The sequence below is a fragment of the Streptopelia decaocto genome (assembly GCF_964273445.1).
Source record: "Streptopelia decaocto genome assembly, chromosome: 1".
Taxonomy (NCBI): domain Eukaryota; kingdom Metazoa; phylum Chordata; class Aves; order Columbiformes; family Columbidae; genus Streptopelia; species Streptopelia decaocto.
This window is the reverse complement of record NC_138663.1, coordinates 83,036,354-83,060,936: the sequence shown is the minus strand read 5'-3', so window position 1 is coordinate 83,060,936 and position 24,583 is coordinate 83,036,354. Positions and strand designations below refer to the sequence as shown.

Below are 24,583 nucleotides of genomic sequence, written 5' to 3'. Positions count from 1 at the left end.
CTAAAATTAAACATAACAGCTTTGGTGAACTTTATAGTTCTTTCATCAGTTTTCTCCAGAAGGATTTTTTTTTGGTAGGTTTAGAATCCAAAATAAGAGACCTTCAAACACAAAGCAATATGTAGTACAGAACACAGACATACACACATATGTAGCCAAGCCCCCTGGGGTTCTGTTGTTGTTTTGGGGTTTTTTATGTTCTACAGACAATCTTTCTAAAAAGATCAGCTTCATCATATGCCTACTATATTACAGGCATATTTTTACCACATGAATAAATACTTGTAATATATTTTAAAAAATCAGAACATAAATCTTGCCTTTGAAAACTTACCAATGCCCAATGTATTTAAGGCTCCTTAAGCAATTTCAAGTTTGTAAGAGTCTCTACATTTGAAAAATGGATTAGTAATGTCTACAGATTTTTAAACACAGTCCAACAATCTCTCTTAAATGTTTAATAGCTTCCATCTTCCATAAGCATATGCTAACTTTTCTTTCACCTCTCTCCTTTCACGCTTCATGTTTTTACATTGTTGTCTTTACAAAAGGGACAAAAGTATAAAAAAGACACAACATTCAGTCCAGCTCCTTTCAAACTTAACAAAATTCTATTAAGTACTCAGGGTAGATTTGGTTGGCATCAAAGATGACAAAGATCTTTGGGTTCCATGTATTATCCACACAGCTGTCATACAAGTTCACAAAACTTCCATCTTTTGAAGGCGGCCTCATGTATTTTGAATCGCCATTGATATAGTCACCAGTTAACACACGAGCAAGAAACATTACTTTATCTGGTCTATGCAGATGAGGCTGCAGATTCACACCATGAATTTGAAAAGTATCTCCATGCTTCATGTCCTCTTTGCAAAAACGACTGGAATACGATGCATCTCTTGCGAAATAGGTCCCTTCCAAATAAAAAAAAAAAAAATCTGATGACATTCTTATCATGATGGCTTAACTACTAGAGCATGGATATAGGTAACAGGATGATGAAAGATGCCTCTTCTTTTATGTTCATTAGCAATACAACTTCCCCCCACCCCCCCAAATCGCTGAATTATAGAAACATGACCAAATATTTTTAGTAGGAATGTTTCAGCAGGGAGATTGTCTTGTGATCAAAACTGCTTTGTTGTACATCTTCTCCCCACACTCCCTGGTCTTAACAACCAGTTGTGACAGTTACATTCCTTACTGCATCCCAACTTCCTTAATTACACTTGATGTAAAAGTAGAGCTATAGTAAACAGCTCCTGGATAAAAACAGGGAGTAAGAGAACACTTAACAATGTTGAACTGTTAAGATTACCAAACTCTTGTTTGGAACAAAAATGCTTACCTTTTCCATATACAGCAGCATGCATCCCGTTTATTCTCCAGTCAAAGTTATGAATACATATTGCTTCTACAAATTCATTACTGGTGCCATGAAATAACATTTGCTCATTAATAGTTGGGACACCTCTTTTCTTCTTTAGTTGAGCTTTTTTCCTACAGAGAATACACAATATAGCATTACAAACATCCATACCATCAAATTAAGTTACTCCTCTGAAAACACTCCAGGGCGGACAGACCTAAAACACTCCATACATTCCACTTGCATGAATGCCTAGATGATTCTAGTTTTTAAACAGATCAGAATTCTTAAGGTAAACGTTTAGAAATCACACACTTCCGGATGCTGTGCACTATTTACAGAAGTAATCCAAGATTAGGAAAAAAGGTCTTTTATACCAATTTTACCAGCATTGTTCATTTGGTATTAGTTTTAGTGTGGTCATTTTCTTCAGATACATTTTTAAAAGAAAGGCATTTTTCTCTGATTTTGTTCCCTCCATCTACTTAAATAACACAGCAGAAGGGATAACAGAGTTAGTAGATTATGAAGGATCATTATCCAGGTAAACCAGCAAAAATACTAAAAATATAATTACTTTCATTTTTAGGTAATATGATAACTTCAACATGATAATTTCATAAAGTTTTTCAGAATTTATGGTTCACATACTTTCCAAAAGAGATAAGCCATCTAGAATTTTGGCAATAACCCCTTATACCTCTATTATGGTCTCATGGGCAGAAGCCCACAGTACAGCTTCCATTAAAGAACAGATATATTTTCCATCAATCTTTTTTTAAGTGACCTTCTGCCCACTGGGTTTTCATAAGATCCATTAAGAAGTTGACTCTGGAGCTGTGTCTAAATCACTGACTTGTTTATAGTTATGATCCCTTAACTGTCCAGACAAAAAACAAGTTGGAGTGCATCATAGCCTTGTTCTTGTACCTGAATTTTATTCCTGTAAAAGACACAGTGCATGGGGCACTGTGCTACATACATCAGGCACGTACTTAGGTTTAACAAACTAAGCAATCTGCTTATAACTGGAGTACACACTTGAACTGGGGAAACGTTCTCAGGGCTTACAGTTTAGATGTAGTCTGAGGAGGTCCTATGAACCAGGTCCAGGGAAAGAGACAGGCAGCAAATATTATCATATCGACGGCATTACATTGCAATTATGCATTATTTATAAATAAGCACACTTCACAGAAGTTAAACTCTTACAGTACTTAGCTTGAAAGATATGTTTTATTGTTCAGCTTTTTTTTTTCTCCTCCATTAAGTGCAAACTAAAACACCTGTGTCTTGGCAACTTAATTCTTGTTTGGTTGGTTAGTTTTGTTTGTTTGTTGTCTTTGTGGGTTTTTTATTTGTTTTGTTTTAATACAACCACTTTCCAAATCAGAAGAACATGAAAACAATCTCAAGGGCATCTGGGAGGTTTCACTAACAATCTCATTTGTGACATTTTGTGTCAGAGGCAGAGGTTCCAGGCATTTAAGTTCCACTCTATTAGCCATTCAACAAAACCCAGGAGCCAAGATTCCCTGCATCTGTGTGAGGCAACACCTCTGAGCTAAGTGCTAGTGATGCTGAACATCTGAAATTTTTCAATCAGCACCCCTCTATTGTTAGCTGCTGTTCTCTGACAATGTATAAAGACAGCCTTTAGTAACGTCTCTTGCAATAAGGGAACAGAACCAATTTATAGAAAAGGTGAATAAGCTTCACTACCTCTGACCAGCTGATTTCCTAAAAACAATTTAAAATAGTTATTAATATGGGTACTACAATAACAGACAAACGTGTTTAGACCACTACAATGATGTAAATAATCATTCAAGCAATGCTCAAATTTAATCACTGACCTTATCAATGAAACAAAACACTTCAAAACCACAAAAGTTTAAGTAGCAATTGCACCTTCTAAGTAGCTGAATATACTGTGCACACTGGGAAGGTGGTTCTGCAGAATGCAAAATGCCACTGACGGACTTTTTGTTGATGTGGAACAGAAATCAAGTAGTCCAGCTATTCCAAAACCCATCATCTTAGCACTTTCAACCAGCAGTGACAAGCTAATCCAGTAAAACAAAATTAAGCTGATCCACCACTCAGGAGGCTTGCATACAGCCAGTTCACTCAATAAAGGAGAAACCTAAAGCAAAATTAAATACGCAGAGACATGTTCTTTGTACACATGCAAGCACATAAACTGCTTTTAAAGATGGTCAGCAGTGTCACTGACCAAGTGCCATTTTCTACTTGCTGTAATCATCTACAACTCCAAACTGAGATGCATAAACCAAACTATGCTAGACTAAGATTCATCTCTTACTTTCACTGTCCCACATGGGACACAAGAACAACTTCTAGTGAATTTGAAAAGATGAAATACCTACCTCTTTATAATATACTACCAGGCAATAATTTCTTCACCAGCCTTCCAAGGCAGTATTTTACCCTCAACAGCAAAGCAGATAAGCCTCACTTGCATACACTTATTCTAGTAATTTTCATTGTTACTTGTAGTTTTTGATACAGGAAAGTACAGTGCAGTGGTGGTTCAAGAAGTTTCACAAAGGAGATGAGAACCTTGAAGATGAGGAGTGCAGTGGTCAGCCACTGAAGCTGACAACAACCAGCTGAGCGCAATCATTGAAGCTGATCTTCTCACAACTACACAAGAAGTTGTTTGGCATTTGAATGAAATTGGAAAGGTGAAAAAGCTTGATAAGTGGGTGCCTCATGAGCAGACTGGATATTAAAAAAAATCGCCATTTTGAAGTGTCACCTATGCAACAACAATGAACCATTTCTCAAGTGGATCGTCATGTGCAACGAAAAGTAGATTTTCTACGACAACTGGTGATGACCAGGTTGGACCAAGAAGAACCTCCAGAGCACTTCCCAAAGCCAAACTTGCACCAAAAAAAGGTCATGATCACTAGTGGTTTGCTGCCAGTCTGATCCACTACAGCTTTCTGAATCTTGGCAAAACCATCACACTGAGAAGTATGCTCAGCAAATCAATGAGATGAACCAAAAACTGCAGTGCCAGCAGCCAGCATTTTTATGCTACAAGAATAAACAAACTTACTTCTCATTGGCAAAAATGCGTTGATTGTAACGGTTGCTATTTTGATTAACAAAGATGTGTTTGAATCTAGTCAGGATGATTTAAAATTCATGGTCCAAAACTGCAAGTACTTCTGCACCAAACTAATACAAAAAGCTTATTTTTGTTCTCCTTACTTCACTGTATCATGGGCATCTACCACATGGACACCCCAAGTATCTTTAATGTTTCTGTCTTACCTGTGCTACATCTACACCTAATGGATTTCTCTAAGTACTACACTTCCGCACCTGTAGAAGCTATAGTGTTAAAAATGGAATTCTGAATACAGAGGAATAACAAATAAAATTTTTAAAAAATAAAAACACATTTTCATTAATAATAATAGCAATTTCTGCTGCATGTCTTCAAGATTTGCTCCATTAACAATCCTAAATGTTGGTTTTAGAAAAAAATCTCACCTGCAAAAAAACTCCCACAAGTCTAGATTTTGTATTCTCTTAATTCTTTTAATTCGGTGGCTATCCATTGTTTTTCCAAAGAGACTAGAAACTTCATTATATTCATTTGTTTTCTTTTGCAATGGAATAAGCTGGAAAAAAAGAGGTTAGTACAATTTCAATTCGATGCATTATTTCATTATCCCATGTTTTTGACCTACTTGCATATCAACTCTTACCTGATAAGGCTCCTCAGTATTTACATTCTCCCAGTGTGAAGGCATAGGGATAGCCTCATTTTCACAGATGTAACTTCAAACAAGAAAAGGTAAAAACACATCACACCAAAGACATGAGGCATTTTCTTCTGTCAAACTCTTGCTCCAAACAATACAGTGTGCAAACAAACAAACAAACAAAAAAAAAAAAAAAGCCCCAAACTTATACAAACTACTTAGGGTTTTAATTCAAACCAAGTCTGTTGTCAGCAGGTAAGATTAAAGGCCTTGTTTTGTGTTCAAATAGGTCTTGTTTTGTATTCAAATTCTGGTTTAGCTTATTATAAACAAACCACAGTTGTGAACACTTTTAATACACCATCTACCCAACAAAAAAGGGGAAGATAAATCAGAAGAGAGAGTCAGAAAGGTCTACAACATCAGGAGAGCAGCACTAATTTAGACATGAGGAAGAATTTTTTTTCTATGAGGGTGCTAAAACACTGGAGCAGGTGGCCCAGAGAGGTGGTAGATGCCCCATCCCTGGAGACATTCAAGACCAGGCAGCACAGGGCTCTGAGCAACATGATCCAGGTTGAAAGTATAACCAGATTCAGAACTAAAATTATTTCTAAGAAACGATTTTGGTAAAAAAATCCACATATTTCATAGAGTCACTTTTACCTGTGGTAGTATCACTGCATTGATAAGTTTATTGTTTAGTGAGTAACAGATTTACATCAGCACAGCTTTACATCTAATGACTGATCAAATGCTAAGAAACTTACAATCTGCAGCAATTAGACTCATAAAACAATCTGGTTGTTATGATGCAATTTCTTGTAAGTCCACATCACTTTTAGAGTAAATTGTTAAAACGTACAGGCAAGAAACTACAACTCCATCTTTTTTGCTGTTACAATAATACCTCTAAATAATTTATGCAGTCACTATTACAATGGAACAAACTAGTCAATTTTTTTTCTGCCGCTTCTCCACAGCAATTCTGATTCAACAGGTATTTACAGCATGGGATTCCAATGGCTAATGTTAGGCACACCTTTAAGATTCTTGCCAAGGGATATCAGTATTCAGTATGCCTTGCCTCTTCCACTACAAGTTCCTTACTTTCTCAGAAAAAAAGATTAAAAAAATAAACTAAAAATTCTTTTGACAGTCTTCTCTTCTGAAATGTATTCCTTCTTCACTTGACTAGCTTTTCCACTCAAATTGTTTGATGTAAACAAAACAAAACACATCTTTGTTTCATTTTACTTAGAAGAATCAGGAATAAAATAAAAATAAGGAGCCTTCCTTTCATTTCCTTACCTGAAAGCATTGATAGTAAAGGGAGCTCGCTTTATTGGACGTTGCTTAAGGGTAGTTAGGTTGATTTGTTTCATCACTGAGCATAAAACAAGAGTTAAGATAAAAGTTTCTGCAAGTCATCTATAGCATATGAAACACTTAAGTGTCATTTTAAAAAATAACACTACTACACCAAAAGTTGTTTAACAGGAATTCCTATTTCAACAATTAATAAATTAGCATTTTCGATAAATGTTTCTAAATACTGGCCTCAGAATAACTGTAATTTATATGAGTTGTCAAAATATGCAAATATTACATGAACAAAACATTTATTGTTAAAATAACCATCTGAGATTCAGCCCCACTAAATCAATGGCAAAACTTCCACCGGCTTTAATATAACTAGGATGACAAAGTATATTACTGTCCTTAATGCAAGACACCAAGACCTACAAACAGAAACATAAAAACTGTTGTTTAGCATTTGCATTTAGTGCAAAACAATTTTTTTTAAGCAGACATTTCAACACAAGTAAACGTAAAACTCCTTCTATTGTTAGATACTACTTTACTCCTAGTAACATTGCTGTTTTACCAAGTCCCCACTTTCTGTATTTCAAATACTATTATTTTATTTGATTTGGAAGAGGCTTCTATTTAAGCATATAGCTTAAATTTGATCAGAAAATAAACAACCTATGGATGGAAAAGCTATAAAAAAAAAAAGAAGTCATTAGAACATACCTATGACCAAAGGACAGATTAACTGATTCATTTATAATTAACTACAAACATTAGAATCTTGTAATATTCTGTAAATTTACGAGCATGGCGCGAGATCTTCACAACCTACTAGAAAATCCTTTTGCTTATCTCCTCCGTATTCTGACAACAGAACTGGCTTCAACTACCTGATGAATTATAAAATCACTTTGATACCAGTTATTTTGCAGAAAGTTTTGCAGAAAGCTTCCTTCATATCAATATTTCTTACGTAGACTCTGAATGGAAGAGGTTTTTCAAGCCCACAAGGAGTTGCAGGTTGAAGAAAAAAGGTTCAAACTTCCCAGTCCCATAGGTGCCTGCTACATACCACCTACAGGTGAGGTAAGCAGTGGTAACATGATGGAGCACTACTAAACAAGACATGCTAATTTATTAATAAACTACACTAGAAAATGCAACAGGGCAGCTGCTTCTAAAAACTCCTGTGTACTTTCCAGTAAAAAATACATTTCCAATTACAAGTTTCTGCACTAGATACGAGGACAATAATTTGCTGAATGAACAAGTGAGCTTGTACATCTGGTACATTATATTATTTAAATTTACTCTGTGAAAAGATACATACCTGAAAAGTCTAGCACGTAGTTAAATTTTGCAGTAGTAAAAGAAACAGAACCATGTGGGTTTGTTCGAAAGCTCTTTTCAATATCTTCACTGCTAACAGAGCAGTGACTGTTTGAATCAGCCTTCAAAATAAATGAAAAAGCATATTTAGACAAATCCGCAATAGGTAGTTTGATGTATGGAATCCATCATAGCTAATATAACTTCATAAGTATTTACCTGGAACATATGCCATTTACCACACTCAGCCAAATAAAACCAGCCCCACTGGGTATCAGAGGTATCCATCTCTTCAACTGAACCTTCCACCTTTGGAAAAAAATCTTCTGATGTAGTTTGAGGCATTTCCTGAAACATTCACATGCATACACAAAAAAAGTTTGGATACTATTTGCAAAAATGCATTATTTGATAAATCAATAAAAAAGCAAAATAAAGTGAATTTACAATACCCCTGGCATGTGGAAGGCAGATTTGTTTTCTCTTTTTCAAATAAAAATTCTTAATTTGCTACTCATCCAGTTTTATCCTTTAAGCCAGTTCAACATTTTCAAAACTCTTGCAAGTGTCAGTAAAGGCAAGAGCTATAGGCTTTATCAGATCAAAGAAAGGGGCTAAATTCCATACTCATGGTCATATGAGCAAGGCCATTCATATATACAACAGGCTTTAAGTTACACATCAGGAATGATGTGTTGGGGTTAAATCTGATATCTACTAGGTACTCCCCAACAGTGAACAAGTCAGACTGGATATCAGAAGTTGTTAGGAAAAACAAAACAAAACAAAAAACAAACAAAACAAAAACAAAACTAAGACAAATAATATAATTATTTAACTATGCAAGTCCACAGTGCATTATTACTCAACACTGCATGACGGTCTGTTTCTTTCCTAATGGATGGAAGAAACAGGACAGAGTAGAGGTCTACAAACTCATGACAAAACTGAACATGGAATAAAGAATTACATTTTCTTTCAACATAAGAAGGAAACACCTATCAAAGGTTGCACAGGGCAAGTTCGAAACAAGTGAAACTTCTTCATAGAATAGATGGCAATCTATGGAATTCTTTTAATGGTATGCTGTGGATGCTGCAAATTTATGGAAGTTCAAAAAGCAGCTAGACTAAGTTCAAGCCTACCAATTCAGAAGAACAGTCCCTGCCAGATTTCAGCCCTCCTTTGTTCATCAATAAAATCCTGAAAACTCTGAAAGTATTTGACTCTACTTGCATATATCTCCTGACATGACGACTTGGCCTGCCACACCCCCCTGCAAACAAGAATTCTAAGATGGTTGGGGGAATCTTTCAGAGAAAGAAGCTTGCCCTACTAACAGAAAAGATCAGCAACTCATTCACTCTAACTGCTTAACTAAGACTGACACCCTTCCCAACAATTTTCTCAACTTTTGCTTCCAAGAAGTGCAACAACACCCTCCAGCTCAAGTAAGTAAAACAACGTCCAGTTAAGATCCTAGATGCTTCAACTGGAGACCTGAAGAAGGCAAATACTGGAGCCTGGAAGTAGGCATCAGCTGGCCAGTGCTACTGGAGCAGGAGTTGAGAACAGAAGGCACTTTTTCTAGCACTATCCTTCCCCTTTATTTTTCCCAAGCTAGCCCTCTGAGGTTGTTTGAAAACAATCCCAGAAATCTCTTTGTGGTATAACTAGACACCATGTGCTTATCATAAAAAGCTCCAAATGGCTACAAAAATCTAGATGCTTAGAAAACAGGAGAATCAGAAGTGGACCTCCACAACATCTCTAAATTGCAGAATACGAGTGCAAACCTACTTTAGTACAAACTTAACCTCACAAAGCTAAATACATGGATAGCTGCCTCAAGTTCAAGCAGAACTACACTACATGCACACCACCTGCATGGAAAAGAGAAAGAGAAAACTGTTCTTTATTTCAGAAGGCATCTGCCAACAGCTCTTCTGTTCCTCACAGCAATACAAAATCACAGAGCCTACATTCACTTTGTATTAAAGCACAACTGGCCAACATATTTTGATTATAATTTTCCACCTTCAACTTGATTCTACCCCTCAGATGAGTATTTGGTTATGTTCTCTCCTACAGAGAGCAGCAGTCTACAATTTTTAAAGCTAAGAGGAAAGCAATTCAGGTTTTTTGGGTAATGTTTAGTTTCCTCATGTTCCCACTAAAATGGCCAGACCTCACCTCCATCCCAGTGTTTGTTTAGGGCCTCAAATCTGATCATTCAAATCAGTAATACCTTTTGAACAAGTTACAAACAGAGAAGGCATATTCATCGGTGCCTCGTCGACACATTTATACTCCTCTGGGGCTAACACAGCCTCCGGAATAAGTAATTTACTAAGGGGACAGTTATTCCCATATCTTTGAAAAATGTTACATTCAATCCATATGTATTACCCTAGTCACAAAGTCTAGGGTAAGCAGGTAGATTCCAAGATACTTAGAATGACAGAAAGGCATGAATACATAAAGCCGTAAGAACAAGAGAGCAGTTCTCAAAGGTGACACAAATCTGAAATACTTGAAGGAAATCAGTCAACCTACACCATTTTTAAGGAGCAGGTAGCTTTTTATCCAAACATGCTGAATGCACGCAAAGTGAGCGGAAAAATCTCAGTGGGCTTTTCTGAATGACAGGATGTCAACTATCAAGACACAGCAAGGAGAATTTTATTAGCAATGCTGTTGCTAACAAAAGGCCTCTCAACTCCTCCTCAACTGTTTCTACTGGTCCAGGAGTTACCAGAACCGCTCAAAATCACTCTGACAGCAAAAACTATCATCCTAATAGAATGAATGCTCATTGTGTGTTGTGGTGTGACTGAATGGCTTTACTACTACTGGTAATGCATTGCCTCATTTTTCTAAAGTACCTTTAAGTTTGAATGGTAAACATGCTTTACAGTGTGTAGAATCACAGAATGGTTTGGGCTGGAAGGGACCTCTGACGATCATCTAGTCCAGTCCACCTGCTAAAGCAGGTTCACCTAGAACAGACCACACGGGAATGTGTCCAGAAGGGCTGTGGATGTCTCCAGAGACTCCACAACCTCTCTGGGTAGCCCATTCCCGTGCTCTGTCACCTTCAAAGCAAGTAAGTTTCTCCTCATGCTTAGATGGAACCTCCTATGCTGCAGTCCATGCCTGTTGCCCCTCATCCTATCATTGGGCATCACCGAAAAGAGTCTCATCCTCTTGACACCCACCCACAGCTCTGTAGCATTGATACAATATTCTCTCAGCCTTCTCTTCTCCAGGTTAAACAGACCCAGCTCTCTCAGTCCTTCCTAAGAAAGATGCTCCAGACTCCTAATCATCTTTGTAGATCTCTGTTGGACTCCCTCCAGTAGTTCTTTGTCCTTAAACTGGGGATTGTCTAGTCTAATCCACCCTGCCATGGGCAGAAACATCTTTCATTAGACGAGGTTTCTCAAAGCTCCATTCAACCCAACTTTGATCACTTCCAACAATGAGGCACTGACAGCTTCTCTGGACAGTCATCCTCATGGTAAAAAATACAGAACTATCCTGATGGGCTATTCTGTCTGATTTCTTGTACTGCCTGCTTCCACTTAGCAGATTGTGCTTCATTCCCAAAGACTCTTTTGCCTACAAATATCAACTCTGTATAGTTCCCTGTTGTGAACATTAGCAGTGCTAAGGGCCTCCCTGGCTCTTCCTTAGAGAGCAAGGTACCTGAGCAGGAGACCTGGCTGAGGTAAGACTGCAGGGCTAGGGAGGCCAAGTGAGAAAGAAGAATACCATTAGCACTAGTACAGGACACAATGTGAAATGACAATACCCTAGACAGCTGTATCACCACTTACCCCCTTTGTGCTTCAGGGGACCACCGCTGAAGTCACCCTCTTTACCGACCCCCTCCAGAGCTGATCCCATCAGAGCTCAAGGACACGGCAGGGTGGTCGATCTAACCACAGCACCAGTACCTCTCCAGCTGAGTCGGAGGCTTCCCCAAAGATGGTGGCCTACGCCCCCACCCTCTTCCCCAACCTGGCAGAGCGCTCGCCAGCGGCGGCGGGGTGGGAGTGGGGCGAAGCGGCCTGCGGGGCGCGCGTAGTACGAAGACGGTCTGAGGAAAAGAAAGATAAAAGGAGCGGCCGTTTCCCCCGTTCCCCTCCAGCCCGCACTCACCGCATCGGCCGCCCACCCCGGGCTCGCTCCCCACATGCTGCCCAGAGAGAAGGGGGGTGGGGGGCAGGAGCGGTGGCACGCAGGCCGCGCCGCGGGGCGCGTCACTACTCGGCCTCCGGCCGCTTCCGTTATCGGTGGAAGAGGAAAGGGGCGGGGCAACAGCTGTTACAGCTCGCGCTCGATAGGTTCGTCACACAGAGGAGGCCTGGTGTACGAATGCGCTGCGGGGTGGGCGGGGACAGGCTGCGGTATGTGTCGCTCTGCAGAACAGCGGGGATCCCTCACAGTGGGTGTGACCTGCCGCGCCCCCCGCCCCCCCGGGCACCTGGCGGCCTCCGGGCCGTGGTGTTGCTGCGATTATCGCCCGTCAGTCATACGGGCTCCGCATACAGGCTCCGGCAGTTTTTTCCGGTGCTGTGCGGTGTGTGGGTAGCATTTTGGAAGTGAGGTGCTCTGGTGCAGCACCCCTCACTGCTCCGTACCACACAACTTCGTTTCTTTTAGTTCTGATTGCTGGCTGTCCTCCTGGATAGCAATGGGCCTCTACCAAGGAATTTTTACAGTCCACAATTTCCCTGTGAAATATGCATATACAGAATAATAGAATGATTTTGGCTGGAAGAGACCCTCAAGATCATCAAATCCAACTGTTAACCCAACACCGGCAATAAACCATGTCCCTGAGAACCTCATCTATGTGTAGGAAACAATTATGTTGCAAATATAATAGGATCAGACAGGCTCTCTCAGCAAAGCAATTTTTTTAATAACGATATTGCAACACCAGGTGTTCTACCTAAAGGTAGGCACACATAATAGGGCAAAAAGCCCCTGCTTATATCCCCCCCAAATCCCAGCTGCAATTTCCCTCGCCTGTTCCTCATTGGTTGGGTACCTCAGGGTTTACAGACTACCCGATGCCTGCCTCAGTTTACATACAAAACCCTCCCCTTATCAATCTATTTAAGATATGGATTCCTGGTAATTTGGCTACCCTTCCCCCTAAACTAACTTGTAAATGCAGGTATCAGTATGCATACAGGTATCAGTATAATGTAAAACAGACACTTGGTTTTACATTAAGGATTCATAGTCCGATGTCTCTCAGTCCTTCCCCCCTGCTGGGGTGAGGCGCCAGGTCCTCGGTTATGTAAAAACAACAGTTCTTCATTAAACGTTCCTTACATACGCGTCTTTTAAACACCTCCAGGGATGGTGACTCACTCTACCAGTCAACCACTATCCAAGGTCAGAAGCAGCAAGGAAACAAAGTCTCCTAAAACTCAGAGCAGTGCTTCTCAGAGGGCCTTCTCCATGAACCAGTTTAAAAACACAGAGGAAATCAAAATAAAATCAAACAAACAAAACCCCCCAAAACCAACCAACAGCAACCAACCAACTAACAACCAAAACACGCCTCAGGCTGGAGTTGCCCGTTTCCATAAGGTCACCCCTGCTAGTCACTGTCCTGCACTCCGTGGATGTTTTTTTGGTCACCAGCTGCATGGACAAGATAGTCTGCAAGCGAGCAGACCCCAGGTACACACAGGAACTTCTTTACTTGCCTGTGGCTTTACCCTCACCTGTGACACTGAGCAAGGCCTAAACACAGTTCATTTCCCTTAGGCCATGGGTGATCAGTGCAAGGAAGCCTGGGTATGCCTTCATGAATGGCAGCAATTCATTGGTGAATGGAAGAGCTTGTGAAACAAATAGAAATATATACAGCTAGCATTTGCTAGGATGCTCTCAGTGCCATTTTGTAATAATCTTATTGGGATTTTGTGTCTACAGTCTGCGTTTATGTCAGCATACAAGCGAACCTTGACAGAAAAAAAGTGCAGCAGCTCCCAGAGCACTTTGGGCCAGAGTGACCGTCGGTGACTCTGCAGCAAAAGGCGGTCTTCTCCCTCATCAAGCAGGGCTATGGAGCCTAAATGGTGTCAGGTAAAGCATTTTTGTAAGGGGTTTGTGGCCACTTGGGAAGTGCTTGAAATTTTAACCTGATCCTCAGTCCAGGACTAGGACTAGCTGTCCCCTTCACATCAGCAGGCTGGCAACCAGCTTTGAACACCACAGAATCACACAGAATCAGAGAATGGTTGGGGTTGGAGGGGACCTCTGGTGATCATCTAGTTGAACTCATCTGCTAAAGCAGGTTCACATAGAGTAGATTGCACAGGAATGTGTCCAGGTGGGTTTTGAATGTCTCCAGAGAAGGAGAATCCACAATCTCTCTGGGCAGCCTGTTTCAGTGCTCTGTCACCCTCAGAGAAGTTTCTCCTCATATTCAGATGGAATGTCCTGTTTCAGTCTGTGCCCATTGCCCCTCGCCATTGCCTTTGTGAAATGAGCTGTTGCAGGAATTGCCTCGGTGTCAGAGGAAAGTGTATTGGCAAGGAGCGTTACAGCAGTGACTCAGGGGAGGAATAAGACCAGCTCCAGAGTCCTGTGCTTACCGTCTTTGAAACTGCTGAGGCCAAACCTGTGAGCCCAGTTGTTCATGCAGCCATACAAGGATGAGCAGCATTGCAAACCTGCTTCATGTCACACGTTGCCACCACGTTTCTTTAAAGGAAAACTCACACAGAGTTCAGCTGATGGTGTGTCCTCTGCCTGCAGTTCATGAGCCAAATCAGCTCTCAGCTGTAGAAATTGCTAAAGTCCCACAGCAATTCTCCACACAGCAGGACTATACAAATATATCAGAGAGAATCAGAGATCAGAGGGAGCTTCCCAGGAGCTCCTCACCTTCCTGCAATGACACCTCTTGCTGTGTCCTGATGAGTCTCCCCTGTCCCATGCTGAATCCCATGGCCTAGATCTCAGACCAAACATGACCTTTTCTTTTAATCCTAACAAGAGTTTTGTGTCACTATATTGTTTTAGCCCATGGGGATGCAGTTGGAATGAAACAATGATGGGAATATGGGAACAATGGTGTCCAATGACCTGTCATGGATGAGTCAGGCATGAATATGAAGCCAAGGACCACAGGTCAAATCAGTTTTGCAGGGACCACAGCAGCTCAGCTGTGCCAATGAGACCCTCTTGTGTTGGAGCCCAGGCTCTGGCCCTCTTTGCAGCATATAATACTCTAATAATGTTCCAGATTTGTTCACAGGAACACAAGACTGAAGCATTTTAGTGCAAAGCTTCATTTTTGCCTGATTCTGTGTTGAATATGCGATTTTCATTAGAAGCAGGAGAGTCACGTTGTGCATCAAGCCTGCCAAACCCCTTGGTCAGTTCATCTGAGTTGGCTGAGCTTCAGGCACCTGAGCTAAAAGCACCTGGTCAGCATTGGTCCTAAATTCATGCCTCTTTTAATCATCGAGGAGAAGTGAATGGCCTCCTAGTCATGGTGTGGCTCTGAAATTGCAGCTGACTCCCAGTCCAGGAGCAGCACAGACAGATTTTGTCATGGGCTTTCCAGTCTCCCCATGGCTTGGCTCACAGATGCTCATCTGGATGTGAAGCATGATCCCTTACAGCAACTCAGGCCAGTAGTCGTCCTTGCAAACCTGTTGACATATGAATGTGTGCTGCTACAGTTGATCCTGGTGGTTTTGTTGTGAGCCCCTCCACCTCTCTCATGGCTGGGACCTTTGCTGTTTTTGATTCCTGGCTAAATGTATTCCCTGATAGCTTTGTCCAGGAATTTGAATTGCTTTGCTCTCACCCTTGAGTTCAATCTTAGATGTATTTCTGGAGAGCAGTCCTCATCCTTCTAGGCTAAAATACACAGTTTCTTTCAGGTCTCTCTGCATCGTGAGGAAGATCGCTGGATTAGGGAAAGAAGCACAAGTGTCTTCCCACAGCCTCATGTAGCAGAGATGGTGATGGCTACAGCGCCACAGAAAAACTTTCTGTTCTCTGAGCATTGCTGACCTTACTTGTGTAAGGTCCGCTCTTAGGCCTCAGGTCCCGAACTTGGTGGCAAAATTGGGCGATGATGGGCATTGATGGGCATTGATGGGCATTGATGGGCATTGGTAATGTGGGCATTACCACAGTAGAACAAGACTATGCTGGGAACCAAAAGGCAAGTGGGAGAAACACAAGTCTGTTGGTCCACTGGAAATGTGGCCAAAAGTGCTGAGCGACCTGACCAAAGTCAGTGCACAGCTGCTCTCATCTTTGAGAGGTCATAGTGAGCAGGGGAGGTTCCCGATAATTTGAAGAGGCATATGGCACCTGCTCCCACCCTCGCCATCTCCCCCAAAAGGCAAGAAAGAGCCCCCAGAGAACCACAGGCTAGTCAGCCTAATCTCTGCCTCTGGGAAGATCGCAGAGCAAATCCACACAAAAACTACTTCTAGTTGTATGAAGGGCAAGAAACTGATTGGGAAAAGACAGCATAGATTTACCGAGGACAAATTATGCCCAGCCAACCTGACAGCTTTCTACAGTGAGACAACTATTCACTTGAATGAGCAGAGAGCCGTGAGTGCTGTTCACCTGGACTTCAGCAAGCTCTTTGCCACAGTTTGCTGTAGTAACCATGTAGCCAAATGGTCGAGATATGGTTTGGATAAGTGGAAGATAAGGTGGGTGCATAACTGCCTGGGACTAGTGAGCTTAAAGGGTTGTGATCAGCTGTTCAAATTAAGTGGCAGCAAGTTTACTCTTTTCATTTCGTGGGGATTGACACTGGGGCCAATACTGTTTAGTATCTGTTTTTTTTTTAAAGACTGCATCTTAAGCAACATAATTATGCCCTGCCACAGGCTCCTTCTGCTCTCCTCTCAATGCCAAGCTCCTCCTCATTGGTCTCTCTCACTCAGCTACTCTGCATGCTTTCAGAGGCTCTTTGAGACTTTTCTTCACCGCCCAAAGCATACTCTGCATGCAGTGGTGTTCTTCTAGTCTGTCTCCTACTTTCATGTCCCTCCAATGGTACCATGTGTTCTCCTTGGACTAACATCGTTCTTCGTCTCTGGGAGGCTACTATCTGCTCTCCCAGCATTCTTTCAGTCTTTCTGCCATATTTTGTTATCTTTCACATTAGCAGACTTTCTGCTATTTTCTTACCTTCTCTGAGACTATTTTGTCTTTCAGGCTCTCTTCTAGTCTTTTCAACTCTGCAAGGCTTCTCTGTTCTCTGGAACTCTCAAACCTTGCACTTTTTTTCTTTAGACTCTCCAAAGCTGCTGTGGCTGCCCTTCAGGCTTGTGTTCTGTTCCTTCCTCTCAACTGAGGTGACTTTGGAGTGCTTTCAGTCTTTCTGCTGTTCCCCTGTTCCCCTCCTGGCCTCTTCTCTCCCGCCGCCCCTGCCAATTTTCTTAACTTAAACTGGGGTTTCTGGGTCTGTTTCAGTCTCTCTTTAAGGTATGTGGCATCTCAGCAGCTACCTTTCCTTCTCCTGGGATTTTTTCAGCCTCCCTGCTTGATTCTTCCCTTCTCCAAGGCTATTATCTGTTGCTCTTTTAACCTCTCCTTTTCTTAGCAGCTGCCGGCATACTCTCCTACTGCTCTTTCAGAATCTTTCCTGCTTTCTTGTTATCATCAAGGTGTTCACCATGGTTCTTTCAGGCTTTCTGCTAGTTTCTTTTCCTCTTTGAGGCTAGTTGGTGTTCTCTTTGTAGTTTACAGATTTTGGATCAATTTTCCCTTCTTTGGGCACTTTCAAGTTTTCTGCCTTTTTTTTTAATTTTTTTTTTTTTTTTTTACTTCTCTGAGGCTACGATTGGTACTGAGTACTGTGGAGCTCCTTTAATATCTCTGATACTTTCTCGTTATCTCTGAGCCTCTTCGGTATTCTCTGGGAGATCCTTTGCCTTGTCTGTTTCTTTCTTGGCCTCTCTGACACTGCTACATTTTGTTTCCCTGGGAACTTACAAGCTTTCTTCCCTTCCCTGAAGCTACTTTATGTTCTCTTAATCTCTTTCAGACTCTCTGTTGCTTTGTTGGCTTCTGCTTGGCTCCACTATTTCATCTGGGCATCTTTGAGATCATCATCTACTTTCCTGGCATTTGGAGGTCTATGCTGTTATCTTTCTCTATCTCAGTGTTTAATCAATTGTGATGGGTTCTCTGAGATTTCTCAGGGTCCTCTGTATGTCTTTCAAGCTCTCTACTGCTTTGTCATCCCTTTGACTGGTTCTGTATTCTCTGGGACACTTGAAACTTTCTTGTATTACAAGGCTCTCAAAACTAATTTGCTGTTCTTTGGGGATCTTTCAGACCTATTTCTGTTTCAGTATTGTTTTGAAGAAGGATGTGAAAGGATGGGGCAGGAGGGGAATATTTTCAGAGAAGCAACAGCTGCAAGAGCTCTAGACTTCAACTGCAGTGGAGTAGGAATAGTCACATTTTGGAACTTTTTGTCCCCTTTTTGTCTTGGAAGTACTTGGGGTTAGGAGAGAAACAAGCTCAGAGAGGCACCTTTAAAAAAATCCTTTATTTTTATATCATCCTAGTAAAAATCTTTCATATAAAGGTGAAAGTAGGTATTGCATAGAAGAAACACTGGTGCAAACATCATTTGGTGGGAATGGCAATTTTTTCTTAGTGTCTACTTTCTACTGCACAACAGATGGCTAATATCTCCAGGTTTCCCCATGACAGCTAGAGGATGAAGCTGCTCATGTCTATGGAAAGAAGTTAGATGAGAATTTTGTGTGCCCTATTTCATGTGGCTCTCAAGAACCATCTGCTGGGAAAATGGCTTTTCCCCCTTGCTTTTTCTATGCCTGACCAATACATTGCTTAATAAAGACCACAAGGATCAGTTCAGCCACCCTCTGCTTGCAGCCTTCCTGTCTGTGAGTTTGTATTTCATGCATATAAATGGAGGGGTGGACACAGGATAGGAGAGTTGGCCTAATGTGACCATAGTCCAGGAACTCAATCCATGACATATACAAGGCATCTTCTGCCATCTTGGACACATTTATGCCATTGTTTTTATCATCTCACATGCTACTTAGCTGTGGGCACTTATTTTGAGGGCCCTCCACCTAGGCTTCCTATAGCTAACAACCTTTTTACCACCAGGAGGGAACAGAATTTACTGCCATCACTTGAACAGCTTTCAAGTAGAGGTTCTTTGAGCAGTTCTATTATGTTTCTGCTTAAGTTGTGCTGCAGCTTCCAAGCATGGACAGTGAGAGAGCAGGTTTGCTACAATCTGAACGAACACTCAGAGAAACAGCACTTTCACACCCTTCAACTGTGCTTTCATGAATTAGAGATACAGAGAGGTATGCATTTATACGAATCAATATTTGTGTATGTTACAGATACTTTTACTCAGTATCAGTTTTTATTTTAAAACATGCCAAAGACTTATAGTCAAATAGTCATAGTGACATTTGAGGAAAACACACAGCCACCCTCCAGCGTAAGCAAAAAAAGTGCATACATACATGAGCCAAAGCTCCCTTTGATCAGTTTACAGGACAGGCAGTGTCCTCTGAGAAACTGACTGATGCAGCCCCACACTTTCCAGGTCTGTTTTTTGTTGCCTGGAAAATGGCATTACTTTTCTGCTCCTTTTGGGATGTTTGTCATTACCTCCCATCAGAAAGTCAGCTAGAGACACAAATCAGCCCTGCTTTGACCCCTTCCAGTAGGCGGCTTCATAGAGATGAATACATGAAGCTCATGTAACTATCTCGCTTAATACTGTGCTTAAAATGCCAAAAGTAGTCATAAAAAAAAAGATTTCAGGATCTATCCTGCTAGATCATGAAATGGAATGAAGCAGTCTAGAAAAATAAGTTTGGATGGAAGGCGAAGTAGCTGAGTTTGCAACTATGCATTTCATCTCTGAGTTACTAATAAACATTATTTCCTTATTTCTTTCACTAATATATCTTACCATGTTCTGTACAAAAACTGACTGCAGATTAAAATTTAAAATGTGGCAGGTACCACTGTGCGATCCAAAAGGACACAGATTATGTTCCTGCTCAGCCTGCACCCTGCTTACTCTTTTTGAATGTCAGAGAAAGCTAGAGAAAGCTAAGCATATCTGCCAAAAGGGAGAATGCAGTGGAGCCATCAGATTAAAATCGTCCTGTCCTTTCTTGCAAAAATGGGAACGCAACTTAGCAACTTCAGATACAGTCTTACATGTAGCAGCAAATAACACTGGGCATCAGAGCCCCTTCTTCAACATGGAACATCCATCTCCAGTGGGGCTCACATGCTCCTGGTCCCAATTTTTGTTAGAAATGGAAGTAAAACTGGATGCAGTTTCTGTGCTTTCCCTCTGCTTCCTCCCTGACTTTTTCAAAGGCAATCCAAGTGAAAGAGCTGAACCCATATGGCATTGTCTGCTCCAGTGGGAAACAAGAGCCCTGTAAAACTTTGGGCATTGTGCTCATATGGGCAAGGGTCATGCTCTAAGAATCTCCTTCAATGCAATACCCAAATTCATCTCTGTCTCTCACACGTTCACAGTCCTTCCTGTCACAGTGATTTCATAGGAACTCAAAAAAGTGACACACGGGCCACACAAAACACTATTGCTGCCAGATGTACAGATGCATGCAAGACCTACTAGGAGATAAACAGGGGGCTAATATGTCCCAGATATGAAGTGGCTCAACAGCTATGTCAGCTCACAAGGAAAAGATAGGCTGAAGGATACAATGAAAATGGTATATTTAAAAGTTTAAAGTATAAATATTCAGACTGGACATTAAGAGAATTTTGTTTACCGGAGGAGTAGTTCGGCATGGCATGGCACTGAAAGGCACAAAAAGTGCATCCTCCACAGTTTCTGAAACTCAGCCAATAATGTCACAGTAAACCCCATCTTACATAGATGACAGTCCCCCTTTGAGACTGACATTGGATGAGGTAACCTCTGAAGGTCACTTCTGAGTGCTACTAGTACAAAAAGCAGTGTTTATTTCAGAGCTGAGTTGAGCACTGACTGGAGTTACATCAGAACATCCTCCAACATCTAAGCCTTTCCTTCTTCCTTCACAAATCAGCAAAAACCTGCAACAAAGAGCAAATGGGGACTGCTTGTAATGAAGCACCATTCAAACTAGAGAAATACATGTTCAAGTTTTCTAACAGGAATGTTGGTAAAAATACGCATTGCAATGAACTCTGAACTACCCCACTGGATGAACTTGGCAATCCGTCAGCAAAAACCAATTCTGTACTGAAGGTGACACAACACATGCTGCCTACAAGTGCTGTTTTGGTCACCTTTAATCAAACTACCTTTTCCAGCTCAGGGAGATGGCTGTCATCTGCCTGAGGAAACCTCTTCAATGAAAGGCATGGCATGACAATATTGCCATCAAATTGCCATCCCCTTTCCTAATACCTGGCAACATGCTATGCCTTGGACAGACTTTTTGAAACACAACACAATCTGTGAAGTCTGCTTCAAATGGCCAGTATGTCAGAATGCAATCTCTCTCCTTTGTGCCAGGGAGCAGTAACTTGCTTAGTCAGTACTTTTAGCTTTCTAAGTAGCATGACATCAAAGCAGCCAGACACTGCTTCAGGTGAGTAAAGACATTGGAACTTAGCCTCACAAGAGTAGGAAGCTCACCATATGGTCCAATTGGATGGCATTGTATTCCATCTGAGGCAAGAGCTTCTGATTTGAAAGGGACCACCTTTGTTGCAGAAAGGGCATCAAGGCCCTGATAAAGGTAGATGATGCCTCCCCATGGACTTGAGAAAAGCTATGCCCTTATTTGTCCGCACCAACTGTCAACTTTGAAAAACATGTCCTCTGGAGATCGCACAGTGGTTCCCAAATTAATGTACAACAAATGTGTAAAACCAAAACCAGTAAGAAGTTATAAGTCAGGCAACTAAATTCTAAGCTATATTCATCATAATAATTATAATATTAAAAAAGTATACACTGTAAGGTACAAGAAGCTGCAAAGCAGCTCAAATTCAGTTAGAGTGGCTTTTCTGAATCTTCCAGTAAATTGGACACGAGAGTTGAAAACTTAATGGAAGACTTAAGAATTCTCCCTTGAAGCTGAACACACATAATTTTTGCACATATAACATGGATTAGTAGAGCAAAACTTTTTCCTAAGTTAAGAAACATTCTTAAAGCAGAGCTATGATTTTGTGTAGAAAATCCATTTGTTTGGTGGGTTTCCTCCCTCTTTGGCAAATAAATGGCAAACGTGAAACAGACAAAAAAACGAGTCAAATAAGTTGTGATAAAAACTGGACAAGTAACAACAAAGTAGATCAGTCAACGGGACAGATTCCTTCAGCAGAGCTAGGCTTGATACTCTTTGCGATAATTCCTTTTGTTCATTTTTATGAAGAGACAGAAGGGTTGATGTGGTAGTATTTCAGAGGCTTCAGGCATCATATTTTTTGCCAGTCCTGTGAATCTGCTGGAAGAGTGTCATGGAGAAGGCCATGCCAAGAATCTGAAGGAAAACAAACAATAAACGCTTCAGTACAGGGAGGCTGCCAAAACTCCACTGCTGACCTGTGTTCATGGTCCAGCTGTAGTTTTAGACATCATCCTACACTAGCCATATTTCTCAAGCTTCAACACTGATCAGGAAACTTGCATGTACATTGTTCAGGCACACAGTGATGTTCAGAGGCAGCTCTGTCAGAGCACAGATGGAGGCAAAAAGCTCTCAGGGCTCTTTGTCATACATGCAACAATTTTTCAGAATCAATACGTATGAGTCACTCTTCCTTTTTACCCAACAACTTGTGCATGTTTAGCCAGATGACTGTGACTGAAAATATCAGATTCAGGTATTCTCCTCCAAAAGTACAGCAGTGATACAGGAACTCCAAACCTTAATAGATTATGATGATACCTCTGCACTTCTTCTGTAAAACATGTCAACCTACTCAGTTCAGTGGCCATGATTTGACTAATTTTGGCAAGTTCTAGGACTTGTTTAAAGAATTTGAAAAAACGGTTCCCTAGGGGACAGGGTAACAAATGGCTAAACATGGGAACTCTGAAGTGGTGCTCTGAAGTCAAAATATAGGTAAGCAAAACCCCACTGCAGCATATGTTCTTTGCAGGACTGAAAACTGACCTGCTTCCTTTCTGAGTAGGTGGCCTTACATGAACTCATAAAACCAATCTGACATTTTTGAAATAATGAGCAAACTCAAAGTGGTTGAGCATCACTTTTTATACAGTAGAATCAAGAATGCTGACAGCAAATCAAAACCATGTTGACAAATATCATACCAGTATTACCTGCATTATGAGGATGCACATCCCAATCGAACCAAGAACATGTTTATTCTCATCAAACCAGGTCATAACCCTTTCATAACATCCCTGAAATGATGAAAGATGAAAATTGAAATCCTGAGGTCACATTTTATTTCATGTGCATTCCCTCTTTTTCCTTCCTTTTCACCCCTCCCTTGACCTGAGCAAAATGAGCCTTACTGTTTTCCACACTAATTCAGTGGAGTTCCGTCCACAGTCTTGGGAGTTTTCCATACAGCATCGGTCTGGAACAGTGTTTTCTCCCAGCACGGAGTACCAATCCGTAAAGTCATTCACACCACAGCATTTCATCTATGATAAAAGTACAGGATTAATAAATTAGCTTAACTAGCACAATTTGTGAATCATACACCATCGCAAACTTTTACTTCCACTAAACCACTGCATATTTTTAAAAGGGCTGCCACAATACTTATGTATTTTTAAAGTGCTTCATGCTCAGTGATCACTAAAAGTAAATACATTAAAACATTTAAAAAACAACCAACCAACCAAACCAACCAACCAAAACCAACCAATCAACCAAAAAAAAAAAAAACCAAAACAAAAACCAACCACAAAGAAAATAAACGGTTCCATGGCCAAGGTAAATTAGTCTTTTTGCCACAGGGACATGAGACCAAACACCTAAATATAAGGTAATCTCTGCCCACAACTGCTGAACGGCAAAAGCCTAGCTGCCAAAGCTGCAGTTCTTCCTGTGCAGGTTTTGCTGCTTCTCCTCTGTTTCAGATCATCTATGTGACAGGCACAGAGAATCTTAGAGAGAGGTAAGCGTCTTTCACCTTACAGAGTACACTTTGATCCTGGGTGTTATAGTACTCCCTGGATGTTCAAGAGCGCAACATCAGAACCAAAGCCTGCATTAGCCATGTTTTAGACTTGGTGTGGATGCGACAGTTAATAGACTACAGCAGCCTTTATGGCCAAATTGTGGTGGTTTTCTTTTTTCTATTGAGAAAATGTTACCTCTGCTTGAATGATATTCCATGCATTTTTCAGTCCAACATTGTTTTCTGAATTGTACAGCTTCATACCTTCCTTCAAATCCTTCTTTGCACTGTCACTCACCTGCATCATGTAAAAAATACAGGAAGTCAATGTGCCGTTTAGAGGAAAGGACCAAATGGTACACTTGCATATAGAATGTATCTCTCTTACCTTCTCTGACCACAAACTTAACATGGGTAGAAAAGCCCATCACAGCTTCAAGACTCTCACAAGTCAGTGGGACCTTTAAGCACCTGTCAAGGCCTAGTGTCTCCCTCTGACTGCAAAATACTGGATTAATTCACAGGAGACCTCCCCTCTACTAAAAGTCCATCTTACAGTCATCATATGATCCAAACTAACTGAAGAGTGATCAGCAGAAATCTGAGCTTACTTTAACTTTGCCAGATACAGCTGTTGGCAATGCCACACAGCAGCCTCTCCCACCTGTAACCT

The 24,583-nt window shown here is 41.0% G+C and overlaps 2 protein-coding genes across 10 annotated transcripts in view; both read right to left on the bottom strand.

The window, feature by feature from the left end:
• Window positions 1-443: 443 nt before the first annotated feature.
• Window positions 444-12,071, bottom strand: PARP11 (poly(ADP-ribose) polymerase family member 11). 5 transcript variants are annotated; one of them, XM_082059670.1, is made up of 9 exons: window positions 11,920-12,053; window positions 11,595-11,828; window positions 7,975-8,103; window positions 7,757-7,877; window positions 6,424-6,499; window positions 5,116-5,188; window positions 4,898-5,028; window positions 1,349-1,500; window positions 444-914 (listed from the first exon to the last, which is right to left on the bottom strand). In XM_082059670.1, exons 3-9 carry the CDS (start codon window positions 8,098-8,100, stop codon window positions 601-603), a joined length of 993 nt encoding a protein of 330 aa, XP_081915796.1. In that variant the 5' UTR covers window positions 8,101-8,103; window positions 11,595-11,828; window positions 11,920-12,053; the 3' UTR covers window positions 444-600. The 5 variants fall into 5 exon arrangements, with proteins under 5 accessions (XP_081915796.1, XP_081915794.1, XP_081915795.1 ...); XM_082059668.1 differs by lacking the exon at window positions 11,595-11,828 and having other exon boundaries at window positions 11,920-12,071; XM_082059669.1 differs by having other exon boundaries at window positions 11,595-12,066.
• A 6,232-nt stretch (window positions 12,072-18,303) lies between these two features.
• Window positions 18,304-24,583, bottom strand: part of TSPAN9 (tetraspanin 9) — a 157,378-nt gene continuing 151,098 nt past the window's right edge. For all 5 annotated transcript variants that reach the window (XM_082043728.1, XM_082043729.1, XM_082043730.1 and 2 more), the window contains 4 exons: window positions 24,107-24,208; window positions 23,297-23,428; window positions 23,099-23,182; window positions 18,304-22,295 (listed from right to left, as the gene is read on the bottom strand). In XM_082043728.1, the coding sequence (XP_081899854.1) occupies window positions 22,224-22,295; window positions 23,099-23,182; window positions 23,297-23,428; window positions 24,107-24,208 (390 nt within the window). In that variant the 3' untranslated portion in view covers window positions 18,304-22,223. The remainder of the gene's footprint in view (window positions 22,296-23,098; window positions 23,183-23,296; window positions 23,429-24,106; window positions 24,209-24,583) is intronic.